The 18,354-nt window shown below is 35.6% G+C and overlaps 1 protein-coding gene across 4 annotated transcripts in view; it reads left to right on the top strand.

Moving 5' to 3' along the window:
• FNIP1 (folliculin interacting protein 1) overlaps positions 1-18,354 on the top strand; it is a 170,280-nt gene that overhangs the window by 105,054 nt on the left and 46,872 nt on the right. For 2 of the 4 annotated variants that reach the window (XM_004462178.3, XM_004462179.3), the window contains exons 3-6: positions 11,780-11,914; positions 14,984-15,084; positions 15,313-15,387; positions 17,358-17,449. In XM_004462178.3, the coding sequence (XP_004462235.1) occupies positions 11,780-11,914; positions 14,984-15,084; positions 15,313-15,387; positions 17,358-17,449 (403 nt within the window). The remainder of the gene's footprint in view (positions 1-11,779; positions 11,915-14,983; positions 15,085-15,312; positions 15,388-17,357; positions 17,450-18,354) is intronic. The other 2 variants (XM_058278115.2, XM_071209834.1) reach the window with 1 other exon arrangement.

Below are 18,354 nucleotides of genomic sequence, written 5' to 3'. Positions count from 1 at the left end.
TCTCCTACATATATAGGTACTTGATTAATTTTTGAGTTACTTTGCCAGGTTTTCTGATATCCTCTAATTAGTAACACATTTCCTGATTTTCTGGAGATTGTGTTTTGTTTAGATTGCTTATCAGTTCTCTGAAAACTTTATACAACCTGATGAGAAAAAAAGTATTGCAGAAATGTTCTTAAGCAATTGTGCAAAAAAACTGAGTATCTACAAAATACACAGTAGGCCTTTGGAGATTTAGTAGCCTCTGTGCTCTTGGTGCCTCAATCTATTTGGGGAGGTAGATATTTAACAAATAAATACACTAGTAAATACACATTTAAATAATTCCAAATTATAATTACGTACTGTGCCAGAAACATAACAAAGCTTATCAGATGCAAATGGGAAGGTACCTAGTATTTATCATTTTGGGTGTGATGGTATTAAGGAAAGTCTCATTGAATTAATGAAATTTAAGGGGAGTTCTCAAAAGGAATTGAGAGGGGAGCAGATGTAGCTCAGTGGTTGAACACCTGCTTCCCAGGTATGAGGTCCTGGGTTTAATCCCCAGTACCTTAAAAAAAAAAAAAAAAAATGGAATTGAGGAAGAGTAATCCTGTTAGCAGGACCAGCACATACAGTCTACAGAATGACTTAGGAGCTTGCTGAATTCAAGAACTGAAAGAAATCCAGTAAATAATAATAAAATGGAAAGTGGCTAGAGATGAAGTTGGGTAGATCGGGCCAGAACATGCAGAGCCTTATTGGTGTCTGGGTTAGAAATTTGGAATATATCTTAAATGCTTAGGGAAACCATGGAAGGGAGCTGGCTTAAATGTTGAAAGAAAACTTGCTGCTATGTGGAGGGTGATTGGGATAGGGGTGAGGCAGGAGGAAGTTTTGTTGAATCCATTATTTTAATTTGAATAGCTCAGTGGATGGATGAAAACATCAGGAATTTATCCTTCTATACCCTAGTGTTTAAGATGCCCAAGTCATTGTATCGGAGATGGTCAAGCAAACATTTGAAATCTAAGGCTACTGCAAGTGTGATAAGCATATTTTAAGTTGTTAATAAAATGGTCAGCAGAATGAGGCTGAAACTGACAGGTGATATTTACTCATTAATCAAACCCAAATTTGAATCACAGCATATAACCTCTATCTTCTTTTTTATCATGCAAATATTATTTATTGCTAAGTTTCACTTGGTAACAATTTCTTGCTTATATAGTAATTTTTTCTTGCACTGTTTTGTAATTTGTTTCATTTTATTTTTTTTATTTGAGAAGGTATGAGTTAAGAAAACAAATCATGCATACCTTACAGGATTCCCATACATCATCCCACCACTAACACTTTACATTATTGTGACACACTTGTTACAAATGATGAAAGAACATTGTCATAGTATTACTGCTATTTATAGTCCACAAACCATCCTATTATTAACCATCCTATTATTTTTCCCCCACAAACCATCCTATTATTAACACCTTGTATTAGTATTGTGTATTTGTTAGCATTTATGAGAGAACATTCTCAATTTGTACTGTTAGACGGAGTCCATCATTCACCATGAGCTTTGCTGTGTTATATAGTCCCCTGTCTTGTACAATCCATTCACAGTGTACACTCAGTGGTGCACTGTTTCATCAAGAGTAGTGCTGTCACCAGCTCAGTCCATTTCAGAATTTAAGTACTCCAAAAAGAAGAATCCCATGCTCCTTTATTTCCTCCATTATTGACGCTTAGTGTTAATATAGTACCTTTTTGCCATTGTTGTAAAAATATTGGAATATTGCTGTTAACTATTGTATACATGTTAATTAGTTATATTTTCCAAAGTATGTCCATATTCTTTTTTTTTTTTAGATTTGTTTATTTATTTATCCTCCCCCTCTCCCCCATTGTTTGCGTTTGCTGTGTGCTGGTCTTCTTTTTTAGAAGGCATTGGGAACTGAACCCAGGACCTCTAATGTGGGAAGGAGGTGTGTAATTGCTTGAGCCAACTCTGCTTCCGTATGTCCGTATTTCTTAACACCTTATAATAGAGAAACATTCTTGTATTTGTACTGTTAACCACAGTTGGGAAGCAGATGTGGCTCAGGTGACTGGGCTTCTGTCTACCACATGGGAGGTTGCTGGTGGGTCCTGGTGCTTCCTGGAGAGGACAGTGGCTGGCACAGCAGGCAGGCATGGCAAGCTGACACAACAAGAAACACAGGAAGAAGAAGCATAATGAGACACCCAACAAGGCCGGGAGCAGAAGTTCCCAATACCTCCTAAGAAGACAGCAAGCTAACCACAATCATCATCAGCCCCTGAAATCCCTGTTACACAGTTCCTAGATTATCCTTTAGCTTTCTTTCAGTTGTCAATTAACTTCTCTTGACTACCCCTTTTAGCCACAGTCACATTTATTCATCAGCAGTGTTGGTTATACTCCTGATAATGTGTTTCCATCAACTCTAACCATTTCCCCACATCTACAATCCCCCTTATTAATTATTCTACATACATTTAGCATCACTCCCCCTTTTCAACCCACATTCTATCTCCTGGTAACTCATACTCTATAGTTTAACGTCATGAGTTTCCTCGTTGTATTTAGTTCATGTTAACAAGACCATACAATATTTGTCCTTTTGTGTCTGACTTACCTCACTCAACATAGTATCCTCAAGGTTCATCCATATTATCATATGCATGCCAAGTTCATTTCTTCTTACAGCAATGTATAGTACTCCATTGTATGTATACACCACATTTTGTTTATCCATATATTTGTTGATGGGCACTCAGATTGTTTCGATTTTTTAGTAATTGTGAATAATGCTGCTTTGAACATCAGTGTGCAAATGTCTATTTGCATGCTTGGCTTTCAGTTCTTGTGAATGTAATTCTAGTAGTGGGATTGCTGGACCATACAGCAGTTCTGTATTTAGCTTCCTAAGGAATTGCCAAACTCTTCTCTACAGAGATTGCGCCATTTTACAATAACCAGCAGTGAATTTGTGTTTCTGTTTTTCCACATCCTCTCCAGTGCTTGTAGTTTTCTGCCTTTTTAGTAGTGGCCATCATATAACCTCTCTTTCCTTACTGTTTGACTTGATTAATGCTATTCGTTGTATTTCCTCATCATCTTCCTTTTTCATCTTAAACAGCCTTGTGAGTCTTGCTTGACTCATGCTCTCTCTTGATCCTGGCCTGAATCTCATCTGGGATGATTCTTCATTTGTCTTCTCTCCTGCTGTTGTCCTCTTTCTTCCTTTTAAGTTAGCTTTTTTCTTTGCTTACAAGCATTTATAAAGCCTTTCTACCTTTACATCAACAAAATATTGTTTCAGTTTCTTCCTCATTATTCTCTCTCTCTTTCCACTATGTCTCTGACCTCCTCTTTGTCCTTTTTTTCTTAGTCCATATTCATGGTATAACTTGGAATCTCTTCATCTTTCCTCTGGTGCCTTTTTTCTGTCTTTCCTCTCTATCTTTCAGTCCCCCCTCTCTACCTCTGTCTCTTTTTAGTGTCTTTTTTCAGTCTCTCTTCAGTGTCTCTTAGTCTTTGCTTGATGTCTCCTCTTGTTTTTTTCTTTCTGATTCTCAGAATCTCCTCTTTATCTCAGTGTCTCTTCATTAGTAATCTGTCTTTTGGCTCTATTCTCATTCTATCTGTTCATTCCTCAACCTTCTGCGTTGCACTGTAAGCCTACTTTTTTTTTTCTAGCTTTTCTGTAAACTAAAACAGCCTTGAATACTTTCAGTCTCTTGATTTAAATGTCCTCATCCTATGTTGTATCTCCTAAGTTGAAAATTTTTTCTCCTTCAAGGTTTATTTCCTAACTTTATAAATCATTACTGAGTCCTCTAGCTATATATATTCTCTGTTCCATCAGAATTCTCATGATCCTTTACTCATAGTCTTTAATAGACTTCTTTGTCATAGCTATATTATTATATGTATTTGTTATTAGATTAAAACAAATAAACAATTGGCCTATTATTCCAAATATTCATCTTTGTTTCCTGAACTGCACACTGCCTCTCATGTGGTAGGTTCTCAGGACATATTGTAATTAATTACTCTTAGGAAGTTGATCATCAAAATTCTATAAATAATTTGATGAAGACTTCACATGTTCCCTTTTTTAAATTTATTTTTATTTTTTTTAATTAAAATTTTTTTCACATGTTCCTTTTGAACACCACAGAACATGTTGAAATATTTGTTTCCCTCAAATTACAGGTATTTTGAACCTTTACATATTTTTTTTCTCATCTTCATTACTGTATACTATACTTTTGGAACACCAAAACAATGAGTTCTATATAGGCAAAGAAGGACTATGTGTGAAGTAAATACATTTAACCTTATACAATATTTTGGGTCCATATTTAATGAGGAAATAGTTTAGGCATTAGCAGTTTGCTAGATGAAAGTAAGTTGTTCAGCCTTGCTCTCTTTGCCTAACAACATTCTCTTCTGATATGGTAAATGTCAAAGCCACTTCTCATGTCCTTCCTCTCCATTCAGAATAAACCTACAAGAGACAGCAAGGATTATAAATATTATTTTGGCCACATAATTTACCAGTTTTATTGAAAAAATTTCTTAATGTTGAAAAAATAATGTGGATTATAAATGGAGAGACATGTTTTGGGAAGTAAGACGCACTGAATTGCCTTATTCTGTTCCCTTTACCAAAAAGAAGTTAATGTTTTCTCATTTGGAAATAGCTGTCATTTTCTTAGGCAATTTAAATATTACCCTGGATCTAATTTGAGGATTATGTTCAAAGAAGCATTCATTTGAAAGTTGTCAAGTAGGAGTAGACTTACTGGGGCTCTCTCAATACGTAGAGTGTCATTAATTGGATTAAAATTATATTAACGAAACTTGTCTCCTTTGAAGCTACACCAGCATTAAGAAGTGACCATATGAAATACTTAATGAAGTGCCTTTGAATGTGTAAGACACATGACAGATTTTTTTGGTAAAGATAATAGGTGGTCATAATTTATTTATTGAATACTTTTCATCTGGAGAAAAAGACAGTATATCACAAAGGAATTCCTGTGTTTGGTCAAACCAAGTGATTGTCTGTGAAGAACATTGTTTTAGTTTTCTTGGTCACTCAAGCAAATACCATGTAATGAGTTGGCTTAAATAATGGGAATTTATTAGTTCCTGGTTTTGAGGCTAGGAGAAAGTCCAAATCAAGGCAATGGTTTCTTCCTGAAGACACATATTTTGGTGCTTGGCTGCTGGTGATTCTTGGTCCTAGGCTTCTCTGTCACAGTGCAGTGCACCTGGCTTCTCGCTTTTCTTCCAGTTTCCATTGGCCTTCAGCTTCTTGCTTTTTCTGTTTCTGTCTGAATTTTATTCCACTCATTGAAGATATCCAGTAATAGGATTAAGATCCATCCTTATTTAGTTAGGTCATACCTTAACTGAAGTAACCTCATCAAAAAGTCCTACTAACAATGGGTTTACACTCACAGAAATGGATTTAAGTTAAAGAACATGATTTTCTGGGATACATAATTCCAAACCACCACAAACATGATAGCACTATTTAAGGTTAAAGAAATCATTACTATATTTCCATGCGTAGCGAACATTGTGAATTTAGAACTATATATTTTACTACATTTTAAATTCAGTGTGTAATGAATGACATAAATGCCTTGATTTTGTTTTAGAAATCAAAGTATGTTACATGCCTAAGTAATATCTTAAAATACTGAAATAAAATTATATTAATGTATAGCTTTGTTGGAATGTATGCTTTTAACTATATTATTTTCTATGAAAAATGACTTATTGAGGTATAAAGCCTGATTAAAATGAATACATTAAATGATACTAATAAAGGAACTTTCCATGTTTGTAAAAGATGCTGATATGTGGTTTCTTTGATCACTGATATAGCCAAAAGGATCCAGTGTGACTTTATCACATGAAATTATACTTATCCTAGACAGTGTTCCGTGTCAGTGATAATGCAATGCTGGTTCATGAGTTCCCAGTGAAAATTATTTATTTATTCATGTTTCTGCCTTCATTGGTTATATGCAGGATAAAGTTGTTCATTAGCAAATTCCCGTAAATTTGCAAGGTATTCTCTGAAGCACTCTACAAGTGTTAATTGTGTAGTTGAGGCTTAATCATATTAGATTTGGAATATGGGATTTGGATAGGTAGTGAGATTTAAAGTGAATATTCAGGGAAGTGGACTTGGCCCAGTGGTTAGGGCGTCCGTCTACCACATGGGAGGTCCGTGGTTCAAACCCTGGGCCTCCTTGACCCCTGTGGAGCTGGCCCATGCGCAGTGCTGATGCGCGCAAGGAGTGGCCTGCCACGCAGGGGTGTCCCCTGTGTAGGGCAGCCCCACATGTAGGAGTGTACCCTGTAAGGAGAGCTGCCCAGCGCGGAAGAAAGTGCAGCCTGCCCAAGAATGGCGCCGCACACACGGAGAGCTGACACAACACGATGACGCAACAAAAAGAAACATAAATTCCTGTGCCACTGACAACAACAGAAGCGGACAAAGAGAACACACAGCAAATAGACACAGAACAGACAAAACTGGGAGGGAGGGGGGAGAGAGAAAAAAAAAAATAAAGTGCATATTCAGAAATCAGTAGGCTCAATATATACAGATAGCTCCCGTTTAGAAACTATGAAGAGCGTTTAAAATGATAAAGTGCTTATGCATGAACTTAAGACCTTTTGGGTTCCCCACAAAAGGCATGTTCAGATCTCAGCCCCTGGTCCTGTGGGTGTGAACCCATTTTTAAATAGGACCTTTGAAGTTGTGCCCAAACTGAATGAGGGTGGGCCTTAATTCAATAGGGCTGAAGTACTTATAAGCAAAGGAAATTTGGACCTAGAAGTAGAAGCCACATCCAGAAGCTGGAAGTTAGCAAAACAGAGAGAAAGTAGAAGCTATACCATGTGCATTGGCATATGACAGAAAAGCCAGGAACTCTAATGATTGCTGGCCAGCCAGAAGATACTGATCTCAGGAGAAAGCAAACCTTCTAGCTTCTGAAACCTTGAGCCAATAAATTCCTATTGTTAAGCCAACCCATTGTATGGTATTTGTTTTAGTAGCTAAGAAACTAAAACATGGAGAACTTTAAAAGTCTCCTGAGGGGAATACAAAAGCTAACTTGAGCAAATAGAAACACAAAATATATTCCTGGAATATTAAGCATTATAAAGTTGTCAGTTCTTTTTCTAAGATTATTTATAAAATAATGCTATCCAAATAAAAATGCTAACCTGTGCTTTTGTGGGGTAGGGCAGTCATTGGAACTAGATTGTGAATTCTAAAGTTCAGATGGGATAATAAATTAGCAATACTTATTTGGAAAACTGAAAAAGAGGGGCAATGAAGATGAATTAAGCCTACCAGGTTTTAAAATATACTGAAAAGTCTGAACAATTAAACCTTTATTTAATGTATAATTAGACTAATGGAACAATATAGAGGATTAGACATATATCCAAATACATTCAGAAATTTTGTATAATAAAAGTATCACCTTTAAATCAGTAAAAATTAATAATAAATGGTATTGGGACAAATGGATGTGTCAGTTTGAATTTGGTGAATCCCAAAAAGAAAGATTGTATTTATCAACGAATCCATTCCTGTGAGCGTGAGACCTGTTTGATTGGACTGCCTCAGTGAGGTGTGACTCAGGTTGAGTCTCTGTCCTCTTACTGGAGCTGATATAAACAGAGACACAGAGACAGACATAGGAAAAGGAAGCCACCACATTTGATTCTGAAATATGAGAGGAAGGACCCAGTTTTGACCACAGCTGAGCTATATGGAGAGAAGCCCCTGAGAGGCTCAAAGAGCTCAGGCCCGGGAAGAGATGAACCATATGCCTGACAGCTTGTTATTGAACTCAGGAAGAAAGTACCACAGCCGAGACTCATAGAGGAGACCTGGAAAGAGACAAGCCTTATGTCTGTTTACCCTCAGCTGAGCTCCTGGAGACAAGAGAGTCAGAGATTCTGGAAGGGAAAGACAGAGACCTTGGCAGAGATTGGTGACCATCGTTTCACCATGTGACAGCTGACTTTGATGAGAAAGCATCTCTGCTGATGCCTTAATTGGGATATTTCATGGTGGCTTTGGAACTATAAGCTTTTACTTCACATAAATCCCCATTATAAAAGCCAACACATTTCTGGTACTTTGCATTGGCAACCCTTTGGCAAACTAATACAGAAGTCTATTTTGAAAAAAGATTAATTTGTACTGATACCTTACACTGCACATCAGGAAAAACTATATCAAACATTTAAATGTAAAAAAAATGAAACCATAACACTGCAAAAGAAAACATGGCTGAATTCTTGTACATCTGTCCTAGAGCAGGAGGTCATATTCCAAATCTTGCATTGCATTTATTTGTCATGTCTCTTAAGTCTCTTGAGTCTGGAAAAGTTTTTAGTCTGTCTTTGAATTTCATGACTTTATCACTTTTTAAGATTACAGAGTAGTTATTTTCCAAAATGTGTCTCAATATGAATTTGTCTGATATTTTGTTATGATATGATTCAGGTTATGTGTCTTAGAATGTAATATCACAGAAATGACACTGTGTTCTTATCATTGAATCCTATCATGTGGCATATGATTTTGATTTCTCCCATTAGTGATGATATTCTTAATACTGATTATATTAGTCATCAAAAGGGGCACTGATGCAAAATACTAGAAATGGGTTGGTTTTTATAAAGGGTATTTCTTTGGAGTAGAAGCTTACAGTTCCCAGGCCACAAAGCATAAGTTACTTCCCTCACCAAAGTCTTTTGCCACATGTTGGAGCAAGATGGCTGCCGAAGTCTGTAAGGGTTCAGGTTTCCTGGGTTCCTCTCTTCCCAGTGCTTGCTTCTCTCCTGGCTCAGCTCTGTTATCTCCACAAGACCAGCTGTACACTTTTAGGTGAATAGCTTGTTTCTTTTCGTGGGCAATCTCTCTTTCCTCAGGACCAAGCTCCTCTGTGTGCTTACTTCCCAGGGCTCCAGCTCAAGACTCCAACTTCCCTTCTCTGTGGTGCAGTATTCTCTCTGAGTCCCTGCCCACCAAGCAGGTGGGGTTACAACATCCTACTGTGGCCCAATCAAAGCCTTAATCATTATTTAATCAAGTAAAAATAAAACCTCGGAATCCAATACACTCCTAATATGCCCAGAGGAACAAACCAGTTTACAAACATACTCCAATATTTCTTCTTGGAATTGGTCAATAATGTCGTACTGCTACACTGATGATCACTTGATTAAGGTAGTGTTTAAATATATAGAAAACAAGATCTGGAAGCTTTATATCCTTGTATTGGGGTATCATTGCCCCCAGGCCCTTTTTTTGGACAGAGCTAAAGAGTGTACATGTATGTACTTATACACAGAAACATACACATTTATATCTACATTTTTTTGTATTTGTGTGTATGTTTCCATGTATGTATGTGCTTTATATTTAGTCTCAGCTAATATGTCACTTACTTGATTTCCTTGTACTAAGGTTTTTCTTTTGCAAGAGACCCCTTTATTCCTTAATCTCATCATCTGTAGCATGGGGATAACAATAGTACTCATATTGTTGTGAGGAATAAAGAATAAATATGTGTAAAATAGATTAGTTCCTGACAGTAAGTGCTATATGGTTTAGCTGTTATTATTATTACTTGAGTTGGCATATTTGAAATATATTTTTTTTAATTCATGTAAATATAAGTATTTGTATGATTATTTTTAATTGTCTCTCCTATTAGATTGTTTTATGAGGAAGGGAACTGTGTCTGTTTTATTAACCTTTATTTTCTGTGCTTGATATATACATAGTACTCAGATATTTTTTGACTGATGAAATTAGTGGTTTCCAATAGTGAATTAGTGAAGCAAACTGTTTTGAGTAGAAGTAGGTAACAGACTTACTAACTTTTGTAACCTTAGTTTGTTACTTCTCTGGGCTTCAGTTTTCTCATTAGCATAATGAGGTTAATGATATCCCTCCCATATTAAGTATTAGAGATAATATACATAAAGGCCTAGCATTTTTTTGGTGATCGATAAGTAGTAAAGTTATTACGATGAGGCCAAGAATACTGATCACAAGCTATTTTTAGTGAATGTTGAAATAATGTAAATGGAGTCAGTCTCTGTCTCCTTAGGAGACATTGGATCATTTTGGCCCCCTACTTTTCCTTTTTTTCTGATAATAATAATTATAGAATGCAATTCTGTAATCATATTCTAGTTCTATACACTGCAAGGGTATTTGATAAATAGGTTGATAGATAGTGAGGAAAGAGGGAAGGAGGCAGGAGGAGAGTCGTTTGTATGTGTTTGTTGTGTCACAAATAGCTTACCCAATCAGGTGGGATTTCTCCCCATTAAGTAGCAAATTAAAGTTTCAAGAGGTTAAGTGAGCCAAGGAGCCAGCATTTAAATTTGAGTCTATTTAATTCTAAAGCCCTTTTCTTTTTTCTTTACCATGCTTGCTTCCTTGCTTGCTTTCCTTCTTTACTTATTTCATTTTTATTTTTTGAGGTACCGGAATCAGGGATTGAACCCCAGGCCTCATATTTGGGAAGCTGGATTTTAACCTCTGAGCTACACCAGCTCTCCCGAGTTGGTTGTTTTTCATTTGTTTTGTTGTTTGTTTTGTTTTTGTTTTTAGGAGGTACCAGGGATTGAACCTGGGATCTTGTATGGGAAACAGACACTCAACAACTTGAGCCATATCTACTCCCTAAATTTTTGGTTAGAGTTGATTTTGGAGTTATCAAGTATTCTGTTTTACCAGGCCTTTGTGATGGTGACAAGTATAAAACAATTACTCTTCAAAAAATTGTCATTTCAGTCATATGACTGCTTCTCCTGAAAACCTGTCTGAGGTCTATTACATGGAAGAATGGACATACTGGTAACTTCGGTAATACATTTGAAGAGTATCACAGACCATAGTGGATTGATGCTTTGGTAATTGAGAGCAATAAAAGCTCTAGAAACCTACTGGGAAGGGAGAGGGAGAGCAAAAGGACTAAAGAAAAAGAAGTACATACTTTTTCCCTACTAGACTCTACATTGCACAGAAGCCTTCTGCTTCTAAGCTCGGATCTTGTTAAAATTTTAACTGTTTAATACATGAATACATTCTCATTTCAAAAGACTAAGCTTATATAAATGTGTATATAGTAAAACGTAAAAGTCTCATAACATTTTTTCTTCCATCCCTACATCTCTCCCCAGGAAAATAGTTATTTTTCATGATATTTATGTTAACTTGTAATGGATTTATTATTTTTAAATGAATTGATAAATGTTTTTAAGCTTTATCCACTTTAATTTCTAATATGGGAAAATATTGATAGTTATAGCTCACATAAACAAAAATCTTTGGAGTCCTCAATTTTTAAAGAATATTACAGGGGATTTGAGCCAAAAGAATATGAAAACTGCTATAGTATATTAAGTCACTAGTTAATGAACATTGTGTAGGCCATAGCAAAATAGAAAAATTCCCATGATAGAATAATGTCAGTGAGAAAAGTGAAATACAGACTCCATAAATATTATAATTATGAGACAAAGAACAGATAAAAGAACTTGAGAAAATACAGTTAAAATGTAAATGGTCGTTTTATTAAGGATATAGTATTTTGAGTTATTTCATTCTCAGTTTTTCGAAGGGTTTTATGCTATGATTAAAATTATGTATGATAAAAATGTGTTAAAATATGAATGGGAATACTATTTGTATTTCAGAAACTCTGTAGTGATGCTCAAGTCAAAGTCTTTGGGAAATGCTGCCAGCTGAAACCTGGAGGGGACAGTTCTTCCTCTTTGGATAGTTCTATGACTTCATCTTCTGATGTAAAAGACCAGTGTCCTAAGTATCAGGTAAGATCACTGGTCCCATTTATAACTCATACATTCATAAATATTTTGAGTATCTACAGTGTACTATGTACCATCCTACGGATATAGCAGTTACTAGTCCTTTCCCTCTCAGAGCTTTTACCTTTTGGCTGGGGAGACAGGTTATTAAAAAAGTAAGTTTATGAGATTCAATAAAAAAATATTAAGATAGAGGAAGTACAGAGTACTATGAGTATAAGTAGCAGGGTATTTTCTCTTCTTTCTGTTTTCCAGTTGAAATCTATTAGGCTAGCAAAACATGTTCCTATTTTATATCTCTTTAAATGATTGAAGTAAGAAGATAAAATATAAAATAATATATCCATATGTAATATAAAATTAAAGTGATCGAAAGTATTCACAATCAGAAATGTACATTTTTTTATTTCTCAAAGCACTGGGCTCTTTTAAAACAATTGAACAAATCAGTTAATACGTAGGGGCTACTCTATAATCTTGTTACATTTTACTTAAGTGTTTATTTTCAAATTAAGCAAATTCATTTCATGTGCATTTATACGTGTCATCCAAGCTTCCATCAATCATAAGTATTTTATATTTAGCAATACCAAAATAGAATCTTAGGCTTTTAAATTATTTGTCATGAGGTAATTGTGTTTGATGGAAATTGATCCTTATACCTTTATCAGTGAGACAGTATATATGCAAGGACTCTGAAATTATTAAATACACCTCCCGGGAGGTAGTATTACATAGTTCCCTCTGCCATGATATCTTAAGTCTGTAATAACACTCTGCCCATGTAACGTCATAGTGACTTGTGCCAATTTTGCACAGTTTGGGAAACTTTCTAATTTTATCAGTTGTGCAAATTTGCCTTTCTTCTTTATATTAAGCAGTTAAAAATGAATATTAGCAAACTGATCAAGATTGTAGAAACCCTAAGGCACTGTGTGATTGTAATCCCATTTGCATCAGAATCTATAGAGATTTTCTTTTTAAAACTACAGATTCCTGGGCAGCAATTTAGCTGAGCTTTCTTGGGTAAAATTTGTAAATAATCCTTATTTACTGTTTTAGATAGTTGTTTAGATCATCTTGCTCATCGATTGTTTTATTATATAATTGCTTCAGTTAGGCATTGTATTGAGAAACAATTCAAGACAGTGGCTTATTACAAATTAGGGATTATATTCCTTACATGACCAAAAGTCTGAGGGAAAGCATCTGTATCTAATATTTGGGCATCAAGATGGCCTCAGGGACAAAGGTTCAGCCCCTTATGTTTTTCCTTAGCTGGAGTTGGTATGTAATAGTTGCCTTGTGGTCCTAGTATGGCATCTGTATCTACAGTGACTTCCACTTCACCGACCAAGTCTGTGTCAAATGTATATAAATGGGATAAGTTCTGAAAGCTGCTCCTAAACCATCAGTCTAACCTCTTGAATATAGAAACCAATTCTAAATCCTCTGTTTTCAAGGGAGGCTGTGAAATTGAATGTTTTCAGCTGGGCTTATTGTTGCCCTGAACCAAATTAGACTTATAAAAAATAAGGAACAAGTAGAAAACACCTATATGGTAGGCAGTTAATGATGTTTGCCATGAAATCTTAAGTAGTAACCAAATGGACAAATTCAATTTTCAGCTATTTTTTGACATCTGTGGGGACATTTAAACTAAAGGTGTAAGTTGAAAGTGTAAACTGTAATGTAAACTATAGACCATGGTTAATAGCAATGTTTCAATATGTGTTCATCAATTGTAACAAATGTAACACAATAATGAAAGATGATGTTAATGGGGGAACTTGGGGAAGGGAGAAGGGTCAGGTATATGGGAATCCCCTGTATTTTTTATATAACATTAATGCAGTCTAAAGCTTCTTTAAAAATAAAAAATTTAAAATAATAGCAATAAGAAAAGAGGAATAATGGAAAGGAATAACTTTATTTTAATTTCTTTTATTTTATTTTTTAAAAATTTGTTGTGTGCTTATAAAACAATCATGCATAACATGCAGAATTCCCATATATCACCTTTTCACCAATACCTTGCATTGTTGTGGAACATTTGCTAACAGATTATGAAAGAACATAATCAAAATATTACTGCTGGATGCAGCTCAGTGTTTGAGCACCTGCTTCCCACATGTGACGTCTAAGGTCTAATCCCTGGCTCCCACACCTCAAAAAAAATTTTTTTAAAGGGAGTGGAGGGAAGCAGACTTGGCCCAATGGATAGGGTGTCCACCTACCACATGGGAGGTCCATGGTTCAAACCCTGGGCCTCCTCGACCCATGTGGAGCTGGCCAATGCGCAGTGCTGATGCGCGCAAGGTGTGCCGTGCCACGCAGGGGCGTCCCCCGCCTAGGGGAGCCCCACACACATGTAGTGCACCCTATAAGGAGAGCCACCCAGTGCAAAAGAAAGTGCAGCCTGCCCAAGAACAGCACTGCACACTTGGCGCTGACACAACAAGATGATGTAACAAAAAGAAACACAGATTCCCGGTGCTGCTGATAAGGATAGAAGTGGTCACAGAAGAACACACAGTGAATGGACACAGAGAGCAGATAACTGGGGAGGAGTGGGAGGGGGTCAAGGGGAGAGAAATAAATTTTAAAAAATCTTAAAAAAAAGGGAGTGGATGTGGTCAACCAGTTGAGTGCCTGCTTCACACGTGGGAGTTCCCAGGTTCAGTTCCTGGTGCCTCCTGAGAAAGAAAACCACAAACAACAAGCAAAACAAATGGAAAAACCAATTCAGGGGAGCCGATGTGGCTCAGTGGTTGAGAGCATTCTCTCATGGACTATTACAAATATGTAATACTAATACAAGGTGTTAATAATAGGGGGATTTTTTTTTTTCTTTTTTTGAGGTACTGGGAGCCAAAGATTGAACCCAAGACCCAATCTCTGGCTCCCAGTACCTCACTATTTGGTGTTGACCTAAGTGCTGATTTTGTAAAGTATTTTTTAGGGAGAATAACTGTAGCAAAGGAATTTTTAATAAAAATTAATATTTGATATTTGAAATAGTCACAAAGTTTTAAATTTTGCAATTTGATTAATGTTATGATTATTGTTTAGGGTTCTCGGTGTTCTTCTGATGCCAATATGCTTGGAGAGATGATGTTTGGCTCAGTAGCAATGAGCTACAAGGGATCCACTCTAAAAATTCATCAAATTCGGTGAGGAGATATTTTTAAAAATTTTTGTAGCATATTCAATTTTGTTGAAAGTGAGAGAATTTATATGGTCTTCATTTAAATTGATACTCAGTTGATATTGCTGATACTCTGTTTATGATGTTTGATGGGTTTATTGACATTTCTTGGGTGCTGTGAAACCTCTTTGATTTACATTTTTATTAATAATATATCAAAAAGGTTTCATCTCTGTCATCTTTTTCTTCATAGTTCCCCTCCACAGCTCATGCTCAGCAAAGTTTTCACTGCACGGACTGGCAGCAGTATCTGTGGAAGTCTTAATACGTAAGTGATTTTGGATGCAGGGGGAAGTGGATTATTTAAGATGCTCAAATTAGGAAAACTAAAGAACTGCTCTTAGGATTACAGCATAAGTTCAGATTGTCTTCTTTTCCCTTAAATTTGAACTTTTATGGAAGCCAGATTGCATCATCATTTGAGTTTAGTTGAAGAAACAAGATGTGATCTCTGTTTCTCTAATTTACTGGAAGCCGTAGATAGAAGTAAAAATGTTGAATGCATTACCATCTTGGGTTGATAAGTTGATTTTCAGTTTTCCATTGCTGTGCCTAGTTAACATTTGTAGGTTGGGCTCTCCAGTTTTCAAATATCCTGCAGAATTAACACTGCAGACAACACTGCAGGGTCAGCCATGTGGTGAGGAACAGATACTAAAACTCTTCATGCAATGATTAGAAGTAATAAAGCCTAAACAGTGGCAGGCTTGATGTCAGGAATATGGACCATATGCTAGAACCTAGTAAATGAAGGATTGGGCCTAGGGTCAGGTGCAAGTAGACCTCAGAGAATGATTCTGCAGGTGCAAAATCAGAACAGGGCTCAATGGAGAGCCAAAGTCTCTGGGGGTAACATAAGGTCAAAAGCAGCAAGAGACGGCAAGGAGACAATAGTCTAAAGGAATTCTCTTGAGCTCCATTACTTGCAAAAGCTCAGTTTTGAGAGGTTTTTTAGCTAAGTTTCTAATACTTACAGCTCTTTTTTATTTTTCTTTTAGGAAGAAAGGAAGGAAAAGGAGAGATGTTCTTTAAAATTTCATAGACACTAAATTAAAAAATCTAGTGTCAAAATGCTAATTATTTAGAGTTTAATACTACAGAAATTTGAGACCCTAAGTAAGAATAACTGATTTTAGTTATGATCACCTCAGTTTCTTCATCATTTTTAAAGTTAAAATTGATAATTCCTAAAATCTCTGAAAAGGGTACTTTGCACTAAAAACATAAAGTAATTTATTTTTGTTATTCTGCGTGATTTACTAAAAGAAGTAATATAATCTATTTAGAGTATATGGAATAAGGATAATGTATTAATATTTTACTGCTCCTTCACCACCAACCCCTCTCCCCCCCGCCCACTGAAAGTTTATAAAATATTTGCATTTCAGATCCAAAATGCTAGGGGAAATCTTGTTTGTAATTTAAATTAGCTTCAACAGACTTTTTCTGTGAAGACCCAGATAGTAAATATTTTTTAATTGGTATATGTCACTAAGTCACATTTTCGCAACTCTGCCATTGTAGCATGAAAGCAGCCATAGGCAATATATAAATGAGCATGAGTGCATTAGTCAGGGTTCACTAGGGAAACAGAACTGACAGGAGATATCTGTAAAGAGTATGAGATTTTACAGAATTATCGCACACTACCATGGGGATGCACAAGTCCAAATTCCATGGGACTGCAGCCAAGGGATTCCTACAAAGGTCCTCAATGAGTTCCCAAGCGTACACCGGCTGTCGCCAATGGAGATGGAAATTCTCTCTCTGAATGCTGAAATCACTTCTCCTTTTAAGGCTTTCAGCTGATTAGGTGAGATGTCGCTCATTGCTGATGGCAGTCATCCACCTCAGTTGATTTTAGATGCAATCAGCTATAAATGCAATCAAATCACTAATGATTTGACTGTATTACAGTTAGCCCAATGTTAGTTTGATCAAAAGCTGGGCATCATTACCTAGCCAAGTTGATACATTAGCCTAACCATCATAGGGGAAGTGTCTGTGTTTCCACTCAGACTTAATTTACCAAAACAGGCAGCAGACTAGATTTGGCCTTCAGGTTGTAGTTTGCCAAGTCCTGATTTAATTATTTAGTTAGTTTTCAGTAGTAGTGGAGAAACTTTTCTGTTTTGCAATTAAAATTTCATTGGAATGTATAAAGAATAAGAATTGCTATCAAGAGCATAAAATGAATTCCAAATTTTTTGGTGTTTTTTTCCTTCTTCTCCTTCATAGCCTGCAAGACAGTCTTGAATTTATCAATCAAGACAACAGTACATTAAAGGCTGATAATAGCACAGTTATTAATGGACTGCTTGGAAATATAGGTAAATGATTTGCTTTGAGTTTATAAGTTTTAAAGATTTCAACAATATAAGAAAGGTTTGAAGTTTTATTTTAAGACCAAAGAGTTTCAAATACTAGAAGTGGAACAGGCATTTAAATTGCAAGTATGTATAGTGTTTGTGTTATTTGGGAAACATAATTTTCTTATGTTTAACCATAATATTTTGTATCTGAAAAAAAAGAAAACTGAAGACGTAGCTAATTTGTCTTCACTGTTTTTTGTTTTTGTTTTTGTTTTTAACTTTGATGTATCTGGTAAAGGCATTGTCATTGTAGGGAGTCTATACTAACTTTGTTGACTATTTCAGCTGTGGAAGACTGATATTATACCTTCTCCCCTGTCTCTTCTCTAAATGTAAAAGTCATTTTGAAATGGTTCTCATTTTTGTGACCTGTAGTTCAGATGAGCAGATACTCAAATTTGATGTTTCTTCAGTTTATTAATAGCATATTTAGTAATTTGGTTAGCATGATTGCTTTAAGTTCAACATTTTTAAGTGATAAACTGTAAAATTTCTTGCCTTTTAAAAAAAATACAAGATAGCTCAACTAAATTACTGCCCAGTGTATTTCTAGTACATGTTGAATTGTAGTATATAATGGAGTGGACAGCTCTTAGAATAATATGAATATTTCTCTCATTCTCTGTTTAGCCAGAGCTTGTAATTAATGTGAACACAGATATGTTAGGTACATGTCTTAATGGAAAGCACATGTTTTTCTTCTAATTCTGTCAATATAATATTTTTAATATTTTTTATAATTCATTTTCATTCAAGTGAGCAAGCGTTTTTAAGCAATTAACAAAAGTAATCACATTATTAGGCATGTAATATATATATGTGTCTAGTAGAAATATAAAAATTCTTTTTCTTTACTAATTTGA

Source organism: Dasypus novemcinctus, chromosome 2 (genome assembly GCF_030445035.2).
Source record: "Dasypus novemcinctus isolate mDasNov1 chromosome 2, mDasNov1.1.hap2, whole genome shotgun sequence".
NCBI classification, from domain to species: domain Eukaryota; kingdom Metazoa; phylum Chordata; class Mammalia; order Cingulata; family Dasypodidae; genus Dasypus; species Dasypus novemcinctus.
This window is presented reverse-complemented; position numbering and strand designations above follow the sequence as displayed.